This window comes from Mustela nigripes, chromosome 4 (genome assembly GCF_022355385.1).
Source record: "Mustela nigripes isolate SB6536 chromosome 4, MUSNIG.SB6536, whole genome shotgun sequence".
Classification (NCBI taxonomy): Eukaryota; Metazoa; Chordata; class Mammalia; order Carnivora; family Mustelidae; genus Mustela; species Mustela nigripes.
In genome coordinates, this window is record NC_081560.1 from 185,739,018 (window position 1) to 185,749,510 (window position 10,493).

Here is a 10,493-nt window from a genome sequence, read left to right on the forward strand (position 1 = left end):
ACAAATGAACCAATGGAAAAATTCGTGAAAGATACAGATAAACATTTCACAGCAAGAGAAACACAAATGGCTTTTCAATTACAACGCATATAGTGAAAGAGATGCAAATTGAAATACAATACCATTTTTTAGCTAACAGATTGGTAAATATAAAAAAATTTGTTAATGCACCAGTGTGGGGAAATAGCTTTCATATCTTGTATCTTGTTGGCAAAGCTGTAAGTTGGAGCACAGCCCCTTTTAGGAAATTTGATCTTAACATTTTTTTATCTTTTTTTTTTTTAATTTGACAGACAGCGATCACAAGTAGACAGAGAGGCAGGCAGAGAGAGAGAGAGGGAGAAGCAGGCTCCCTGCTGAGCAGAGCGCCCAATGCGGGGCTTGATCCCAGGACCCTAAGATCATGACTTGAGCTGAAGACAGAGGCTTAACCCACTGAGCTACCCAGGCACCCCTTAATTTTTTTTAATTTAATATGAACTAAAATTGAAAATCCACATATTCTTTGGTTGAACTAGTTTATTTCCATGAGTTACCGTATAGAAATGCTTGTAGATGGAGGCAAATGTTTATACAGATGTTTAGAGGAGGAAAAGACAGAAACCTGCGTAAATGGCCATCAGAAGATTCCAGGACTATGGCACATCCGTGTAATGAACCACTAGACAACTGTGTTTTCAAAAAAGATTTGTAAGTACTGATAAGGAACAACTTTGAACCTTCAAAGATACATTTGTAATTGTAGTTGGTAGCGGAGCAGTGGAAAGGCAACAGTGGAATGGTGTCTACCACTGGTGTTTGTTAAAGGTGTGTGTGTGTGTGAGAGAGAGAGAGAGAGAGAGAATGAATCTATACAGATTACCTGGGAAAAGACGTACATTAAAAAGTGTCAGTCAGTAGGGCTGGCGCTGGGAGAAAAAAATGGGGACTGGAGTCAGAGATACCAGGAAAACCATTTTCACTTTTTCATTTTTTTTTTCCTATGTACATACATTACATGGACTTTACAAAATAACTTAAAGAAAAACAAGAAACAAAGAATAAGAGATCACTCTTAACTGGATAAAGATTACCTATATAAAACCTACAGCAATAGTCAGACTTGAGAGCAACACATTCGAAGCAGCCTTGTTACTTTCAGAAATAAGGATATGCGCCATCTGTGCCAGTATTCAAAATGTATCTGATGCAATAAAATGAGGGTGATGTATAAATGTGAAAAATGAGACAAATGATCCTTTTTGCAAATGATATAATCATCTGCATAGAAAATCCAAAAAAAATCCACTGAAAAATTATTAGAACTTTATTTTAATTCTTTTGGAAATTTATTATTACAAGTTTAGCCAGATGTCAAAAACTAGACTCCCACACAGAAATCAATAGCTTTTGTACACATCAGTCAAAATCAACCTAACAGTGTAACTTCAAAAAAAAAAATTTAAATAGCCACAGAGGTTCAAAATATGCAGGAATGAACATAGAAAAGAAACATGCCAGAACCATGTGAGGAAAACTCTAACACTTTACAAAAGAACATAAAACAAGATTTGAATAAATGATGAGATTCACTGTCACATAAGATATCAATTCTCCTATAAAATATTTTCTAAGTTTGGGGAGATTTCAATCAAATTACCAGTGGATTTACTTGACAAGCTTATTCTAAAATTCATCTTTAGTAAGTATATCCGAATACAGATAAAAAGTGTTGGTATTGAGTGCTGGTGACACTGGTAAGTTTATAGGAGTGCGATACAAAGGACCATTGAGTGGGAAAAGACACTCCTCCAATAATCAGAGAAATGCAAAATAAGAGAACAAGTAACATGTTTTTATCCTTACATATCCTTAAATATCTAAAAGTTAATTTGAGGTGGCTCAGTCCTTTAAGTATCCAACTCTTGACTTCAGCTCAGGTCATGATCTCAGGGTTGTGAGATCAAGCCGTGCGCTGGGCCCTATGGTGGGCATGGAGCCTGCTTAAGATTCTCTCTCTCCCTCCACCCATCCCCAGCTCCTCATTCTCTCCCTTTATCTAAATAAATAAACGATGATTTGAGGAGGGACAAGCTGAAATGCACAGATACCATTGGTAGGAGGCTGATCACTGTACTCTAAGGTAATTTGGGAGCATTTCTTAAAACTTCAACTGTGCATCTCATCCAATCTGGCACTGACAGAGTAACTTCTCAGATTCTACTCCTGAGGAACATACAAACATGCATTCAAAGAGACTGATCAAAATGTTCTTGTGGCACCAGGTCAGACAGCAAAAAAGTGGAAGCAATTCAAACGCTCACTAGGAAGATAATGTCTAAACACATGGTGCATCCGTTTTAGGGAATGCAGTGCAGCCGTTTGGAAACCAAACCAGTCTATTCATGCTGACATGGTTAAAACTCCTAGGATACATTGTTAGATATCAAAGGACGTTCCTGCACACCATGGGCTGTGGAACAGTTTATGTCCAAAATTAATATGGAGTGATACATATGTATATGATTCTAAGCGCACAGAATAAAAACAAAAGGTTAACTTACTTCTGGGGACAGGACAAAGATTGAAGACGTGATGAAATCAAGGGGAACTCCTGGTACCTCTGTGTTGTTAGAACTTTCAGCAGGAAAATGTGATCCTATATCAATTACAGAATTTTTTAAACTCCCCCCGGAAGATAACGTGGAATTTTAAAGTTCATTTTAATACATTTTTCGCTTAAAGCACTTTTCATTGCAAGTGTATATATCTTCACATATCTTTATTTTTATAAGAACTTGAATGTTTTTCAACCTTACTAAAAAAAACAGAAATATGTTAAAGTGGGGAGTGGTAACATAATGTGTAGCTTTTCTGGATTCTCAATATAAAGACTTTCATCTCTGTGTTATCACAGCAAGAATATTTCACCTCTGCATTAAGACATGTACAATCTCTAATCTCTAATTTAAACAAATCCTATGTCAACTAGTAGGCTGAACCAGAAAACAAATGTTCAGTGCGATACCAATATTACAAAACTCATCCATAACCTTCTGGAAGGATTAGGGCTCCAGTGAAGAACCAACCTTTTTGTCAATAGCAAACCTTACTTTTGGAGTCTTTTTCAAAAACTCTGTATAACTTTTCCGAGGAATAAATTTAAAAGACTTCCATATCTCATTATAATGTCTTGGGAAGCGTCTGAAAATTGGGAGCACCACAACTTCTCGATAGACATATGATATTTGGTTATTTGAAAAGCCGTCAAGACAAGACGGAACATGGTCACACGCCCAGAGATTGAAATTTCTTGAAGCATGTTGCCTTTTCTCTGGGGAGATCTTCCTCCGTCCCAGGCCCTGGGAAAGAATTATAAAAAGATTATGAGAAAAATATTCAAGGTCACAAAGTTCTGGGGTCTTCAGTGGAACCAGTTACATGGCATCCTAGCCTTAATGTACAGTATGGCAACCACTACCAGAGGTATATCTCTACCTGCTTGCTAAGTGTTGTACATCAACACTCAGAGTACGCTGGAGGCATTTTGTTGACGATTCTTGCAGTCTTCCACTTCCACCAAAGGGACTAGTCTTCCAGAGACAGGGAAGGGGGAGCCAGAGAGACCACAGATGGAAACAGCCTATTAGCCAGCCTGCGCTCCCGGGCACCCTGGGCAGGTTCTCTGCACCCAGATGGCTCCTCCATGAATTGGGCCCTGGCAGCATCTCAGCATTCAATGGGATAGAGGGTTCTCCCTCTAAGAAGTCCACAGAAGCTGGATTCTTTCCCAAGAAGGAAGCAACACCTTTGGGAATCTGCCCACAGGCTTCCTCATTAACACTCAGGACCTCACACATGAACCTAAGAACAGCGCTGTATTCAGAACTGGGCTTTAGATCTGATCATGATTAGGAGACAACACTATGCTCAGACAAAAGACGAGGAGAAAAGACACATTAGATTACCCAGACTTTACATTACAGAGCATCCTGGACTCACAATGGAGCAGTATCCGATAATTCCATGGTAAACAGAAAAAAATTGCAAGTTAGGGACTGTCTGTAGCAAAGTGAGTTTGTCTTTTCATAAGGACCGGTATCATTCCAAGTGGCAGCAGGTGGCAGACCCAATTAGGGTAATTTGAAGAGAGTTTAATAATGGGACTATCTGTGGGGACCCCCACTGGGACAGTACAGAGGCTCCAGGTCCAAGGGGCTTGAGAGGAAATGTAGTCCCCACAGATCAGCCCCTGGTGCCAGGGGAGAGAGAAAGGGGGAGACTGACTCTGGAGGCACAGACAGAAGGTGTTGCCCAAGCACCTTTCTAAAAATGTACCTGCAGATACTCCAGAAAAAAACTAAAACCAGATAAAAGAGACAAAATGAATAGAGAAAGAGCTACAAAGAAAGGAATAAGTAAAGCTTGTAATTAAGTCTAACTACTTACTGATAATGTGCCTATGAAATATATTGAAACTTCAAGTAAGAATCCACAGAAAGAAAAGAAAGAAGGGGAGAAAGAGAGATAGAGAGAGAAACAAATCTGGAATTGAAATCCCAGGATTTCAGCTTGACTGCTTTTAACCCCAAGAGGTGCCACTTAACATGAGCCCATGAAAATGGCACCTTCATGACTGGGAAAGCACATCCTGGCCTTCAGCACAAGAACACCTAGAGAGGAAAGTGAAGAAGCCCAGTACACTGAAGAACTTGCCTTATTCTGGAGGGAAAACCTATGATATTAAAATTTATATTTATAGAGTAATAGTGTCAATGAATTTCTTAAACATTTATATTTAAGGGTAACCACTAGTAAACAAGAGAAGTCAGGGTGAGCAAATAAATTCAATCTAACAAAGTCAGGAGAGGGAGGGGAAAAAAACAAGAAACAACATGCAAACATGGTAAATAGGAAACATAAAATGAAATAGCAGAAATAACACCCAAAACACAAATTATATCAGTGTGAATGGGTGAAATTTTCACACAAAGAAAAAATGACTCTTGGATTTTTTTTTAAACCATGCTCTATTTTATTTATGATTTAAAAAGAAGAAAAGCAACACCAAATGACTACAAAGTATAAGGACAAAGGAATAAACCATAATGAAAGTAATGACAATTCCCAAAAAGAAAACAATAGTGGCAAAGCTAATATTGCACTCTAGAATTCATGGCTAAAAACAATAAGGTATGTAAAGAGAGATACTTCATTTTGATAAATAATAAAAGCCACCAAGAAAATAAAATACTCATGATTTTTTATGTAGAAAGATATGGCATTAAACTATATAAGGCAAGGGGTGCCTGGGTGGCTCAATGGGTTAAGTCTCTGCCTTCGGCTCAGGTCATGATTCCACGGTCCTGGGATTGAGCCCCACATCAGGCCCTCTGCTCAGCAGAGAGCCTGCTTCCTCCTCTCTCTCTGCCTGCCTCTCTGCCTACTTGTGTTCTCTGTCTGTCAAATAAATAAATAAAAAATCTTAAAAGAAAAAAAAAAAAAAAGAAAAGGCTATGCAGGATTTGAATAACACAATTAAGACTTTAATTAATAAAATGAAGAACTTTGTAATCAACAGATGGGAAATATATGTTCTTTTTAAACACCCATGAAACACGGGACGCCTGGGTGGCTCAGTTGGTTAAGCGGCTGCCTTCGGCTCAGGTCATGATCCCAGCGTCCTGGGATCGAGTCCCACATCGGGCTCCTTGCTTGGCAGGGAGCCTGCTTCTCCCTCTGCCTCTAGCCTGCCACTCTGTCTGCCTGTGCTTGCGCTCTGTATCTCTCTCTCTAACAAATAAATAAAAATCTTTAAAAAAAAATAAAAATAAACACCCATGAAACACTTAATAAGATTAATCAGGTATAAGGTAACAAAGATATTCTTTATAATTCAGAATCCATATGCTATAAAAATTAAACCTATTAAATTAGATATTAGCAACAAAAGATGATCTCAAAAAATTCTAACCATGCAGAAAATTCAAAACATTCTTCTAAATTATTTTTAGAATTAAAAATTAAATCATAGATTATTGAAAGCAAATAACAATGAAACTTTTATTAGTAAAACCGTTGGGATGGAGCCAAAGCAATAACCTGAGGAATATTCATAGTTTTAATAAGTTTATTAACAAAAACACTTGCAAGTATATGAACTAAACATACAACCAAAAAAGATTAAAAAGAACAGCAAAATGAGTATTTTAGGAGTTGTTACACCAATAAATTTGAAAAGAAATAGATGAATTTTAGGTAAACACATATCAGCAAAATCTACATGAGAAGAAATCAGTAGAATAGATTAATAATCAACAGAGAAATGGAAAGGGTAAAACAGTAAAAAAAAAAAAAAAACTTACTCTAAAAAAAGTATTAAATCCAAATAATTTCATGGGCAAATTCTATCTAAATCTAACTTCATTAAACTGAAAGTTCACATTTTATCTAAACTATTCCTAAATGTAGAGAAAGTTGGAAAGCTTCCATTGTTTTCCATGAAACTAACATAGCTCTGACAAAATATTTGTGGTACAGTCCTGTTTATCACATCAACAAGATACACACTTTTATATATATGTTTGCATGTAGATTGCAAAAGTTCTCCAATTTTACCCACCAAACCGTTATTGGTGAGCCGTCAAGGTGACATTATGAGGAGGAAAAGTAAGAGGGCCAAGTTTTTTTCAACTGTATTTAATTCTGTACTGTTTGAAAGTTGTAAAGGACATACATTACTTTGACAGTTTAGAAAACCATTTTAAGCCCTCATATATTCGTATATTAAGCCCTCCATTTAGAAAGGCTGGCAGCATGGATATTCTGGATCTGTATTCAACACTCTGCTAAGGGCAAATCAGAATTTTTAGGTTAAACCACTTCAGCTGAGCTTAGATACGGCAGCCTAGAAGAAAGAGTAACTTTGGGGAAGTTTTTGGGTTCCTTGTTATCAGGTTCCCCATCTCCAAATTGGGGACAATAAGAGTAATTAGCCAGTAGTGTTGTCACGACCATTAAATGAGATAGTATGAGATGCTTACATATGGTATATTTTTAATAAATGGTGGGTTTTATGTACATCATCAGCAGCATGGACATTCAGATTTGGTAAGAATTCTCGGAGATCACCGGGTCCACCCCTCTACTTCAGATATATTAACCCTGCCCTGTCCAGTTTGATAACTGCCATCCACATGTACACTTTAAATGTGGGTTTTCCAAATGGAGGGGGACCAATCAGGATTATAAAGACTTCGTTTAGGGAATGTAAACTATCTCAGAAATAATGCTTATATAAATTACACGTTGAATTGATAATTTGGGGAATAACTGAGTTAAATAAAATATATTATAAAAATTATATATTCATATTAGAAAATTATATTTTCATATTAGAAAATTTGCAATTACGTACGCAGCTCACTAGATTTCCACAGCACGGTGCTGTGTTCACCACCACTAATGAGGGCTCTCAGACTCTATTCTCTCCACTGAGGGCAACTCACCACTTCTGGGGAAGGACAGCACCAGTGATTGGGAAGTCCTTTGTATTATGTAAGCTGATCTTCCTCTGATCTCTCCTTGTGGGGCGTGGGGCTGCCTACCAGAGACACACAGGCAACCCCTCCTTCCCAGGACAGATCTTCACAAGAGACTCATGAACGAGATAGTTTATGAGAAGACACGTTTTGAAGTAGGAAGTGTATGCAAACATAGGCAGGACTATGCTTTCTGGTGTAGAAAGTTGCACAGAACTTTGAGAGGTTCCTGCATTTTTTTTAACCTGTTACGAGGCATTAATTTTGACCTGGTTCCAAATTTTGAGGGAAGTCCTCGACCTTCACTGTGCCTCCCAAGGGCACTCCCAGTTGGACTAGTAACTTGGAGAGCAATACTCACCGAGTCCAGGTAGCACCCCGAGCTCTGCAGGCTGTGCCGATTGTCGTGTACAGAGAAGGGGAAGTTGTTATTTACTGCTTGCTGGAAAAGATCGAGGGAGGGGATGAAAAGACACACATCAGGCTTTCAGAACCAACACACAGCAGCATGGAAAGAAGACCGAGGAAGCAAAGGGACATTATGTAAGAGAGAAGCCCATTACTGGAAAGGAGCAAAAGGCCCAGGGCAGTGAGGTCACAGGGGTGCGCACCAACTCAAGGCTTTAACTCAACGTCATTGGTGACCTTGCAGAAAATCACAAGAATCCTCTTTTTTTTAAAATATTCATATATTTAATTTTTTATTAATTATTTTTATTAACATATAATGTATTAAAGATCCTCTTTCAAAACTCCTTCTTTGGAGGCAAAGAAGGAAAAGCATATTGGTTTGTGGAATTGAAAGCTGGTAAGGACCTTTGAGGCCATCAAGACCAAACTCCTTCATCTGACCAATAAGGATTCTGGTAGACCAGAGCCCCAGCCCAAATAGGCAGTGAGGATTAGCTAAGGGTGAGGTTCACACCGGCTTCCCCTTAGCCCACTCTATGCCCCTGAAGTTGCTCACAAACTGGCCGGGGAGGCAGAATGGGCTCGTTCATGATCTGTGAGGTGTAACCAAAGGTGATGTTCCTTGTCCACAGATGAGCCTAACCTGATTGTCTGGACCAGGAGGGAGTTCGTCTAGAGAGTATTTGGGGTGTTACAGGGACCAGGTTTCAAGGTGGAATGCTACCTGCATTTAGGGAGCGGGGGTGACAAAGGAGTAGTTCCTTCCGAAGAAGCGCCAGAAATGCCAGTGGGGCTGCCCCCGTGGAGAGCCACAGGGACGGGCGGCCCAGGCCCGCACTCCGGACTCACCTTCTCCCGAACTTTGTAGATTGGTGGTAGCTTCCCCTCCACTTGCCGAGACGACCGTGGGCGGTGGGGCTCCTTTAGCATAGCGCTTGTGCTGGATTCTGGTGTCTTCTGTGTTAGTCCAATCTGAGGGAACTGGAAAACCAGCGCACGCCATGATTAAAACCAGACACACTGTGTCTCAGAGCGAAGTATCGGGGCTTCCTCCGTGATGTGATTAAAATGCCATTTGGGTGCTTCTGGTGTGCAATGGAAATGGCATAATTTTTGTAATTTTCAAGTATTCTTTCCAAGACAAAAAACACTGTAATGGCCCCAGGTCATCCCTGCCAGCTGTTTCCAGTTACCGGGGCCACCCCCACTGCACCCGAGCCTGGAAATGCTTCCGCCCTGGTAAGGGGCCTGTGGCCTGTGAGCGCCAGCACGGGCCCCCCGAGGAGGAACCCCCCAATTGGGGGCTAAGGGTTCAGCCGGCCTCCTGCAGGGGGAGGTGGTGCTAAAACCCAGTTGAGTCTCCACTAAGAAGGTAGATAGGGGATAGGATACAAAGCTTAATAATAAAGATGATTTGGGGAGGCTGCTGGTTTCTCTCCATGAACACACGGCAAGGAAACAGGTCTGGGCAGTGGGAGGAATTCCCCAGAAGGGCCTCCGCCCACCCAACAGAGAGCTCTGGGCATGGGATGACCTCTCAGAACTGTCCTGAGCCGGGGTGAGGGGCCTGGGCCTTCCTGCCTGCTCATGGATCAGTCACCAAGTGTGGGTTGCTCTAGAAAGAGGGGTGACCTCGAGGAGGCGGCTGCTTTCCGCCAAGGCAGCCCTAGTATCAAAAAACAGAGGAGGTTCTGGTTGGGGAAGAAGTATAATTTGGTGGTTGGGTCACACACTATAGATCAAAGGTCCTGAGTCCAATCCCAGCTTTCTCTCCTGTACGGTGAGCCTGATGTGAGACACTGAATTTTCTAAGCCCCCATCTCTTTATCTGTAAAATGGGAATAATAATACTTATTTGACAGGGTAGCTGAGATTGAAAGGGAAAATGCATGTACCAGAGAGTACCCTGCACCTGCTAGCAGATTCTAGCTTTGCTCACAGCCCTCACCTCCCTGTCCCCTCCCTAACCCCCTGCCACACTTCAGGCCCTTGCTCCCTCCTTCCTGCTGGATTACAAGGAATTGAGCCAACACTGCCATTCTCCCTCGTTCCTTCTCCCGTCACATCTAACTGTGTATGCAGGTGGCTTCCGTTCACTGCCTGCACGGAGTGTGTTCAGTATGTTACTGTTTCTGGAAAAAGGTGGAGACGTTACACCCTACACGTGGTGCCCTGGGTGGGCTCTCCTCACAGCAATGAGAAGTAAGGGGCTAGGTGACACGCAGCCACTGAGCTATCTCTTAAACGCAGTCCTGAGTAGAAAAAAGAAAACCAGAAGGAGACTTATAACCCAACACCATTTCTGTAAATAAAGAATCCATGCACACAAGACAAGACCTGATTTACAGAACCCATCCCGATGAAAAAACTCCCAGGACACAGTTTTGAATGACTACAGGAATGAGGATCAGGGCAGTGAAAAACTATACACCAGTGCCAGGCCAGCACCCACCCGGAGCCCCAACCAGTGCCCCAACCAGCATCCTAACCAGCGCCCAGGCTCTCTGGGGGACCTGCCCAAGGAGGGAAGGAGGAGGGACCTGGAAGGAGGAAGGCTTTCTT

The 10,493-nt window shown here is 41.1% G+C and overlaps 1 protein-coding gene across 1 annotated transcript in view; it reads right to left on the reverse strand.

The window, feature by feature from the left end:
• Nucleotides 1–3,044: 3,044 nt before the first annotated feature.
• TEX36 (testis expressed 36) overlaps nucleotides 3,045–10,493 on the reverse strand; it is a 10,473-nt gene continuing 3,024 nt past the window's right edge. Inside the window, exons 2-4 of the mRNA XM_059397752.1 lie at nucleotides 8,781–8,912; nucleotides 7,882–7,962; nucleotides 3,045–3,341 (exon numbers count right to left, since the gene is read on the reverse strand). Of these exons, the coding sequence (XP_059253735.1) occupies nucleotides 3,045–3,341; nucleotides 7,882–7,962; nucleotides 8,781–8,912 (510 nt within the window). The remainder of the gene's footprint in view (nucleotides 3,342–7,881; nucleotides 7,963–8,780; nucleotides 8,913–10,493) is intronic.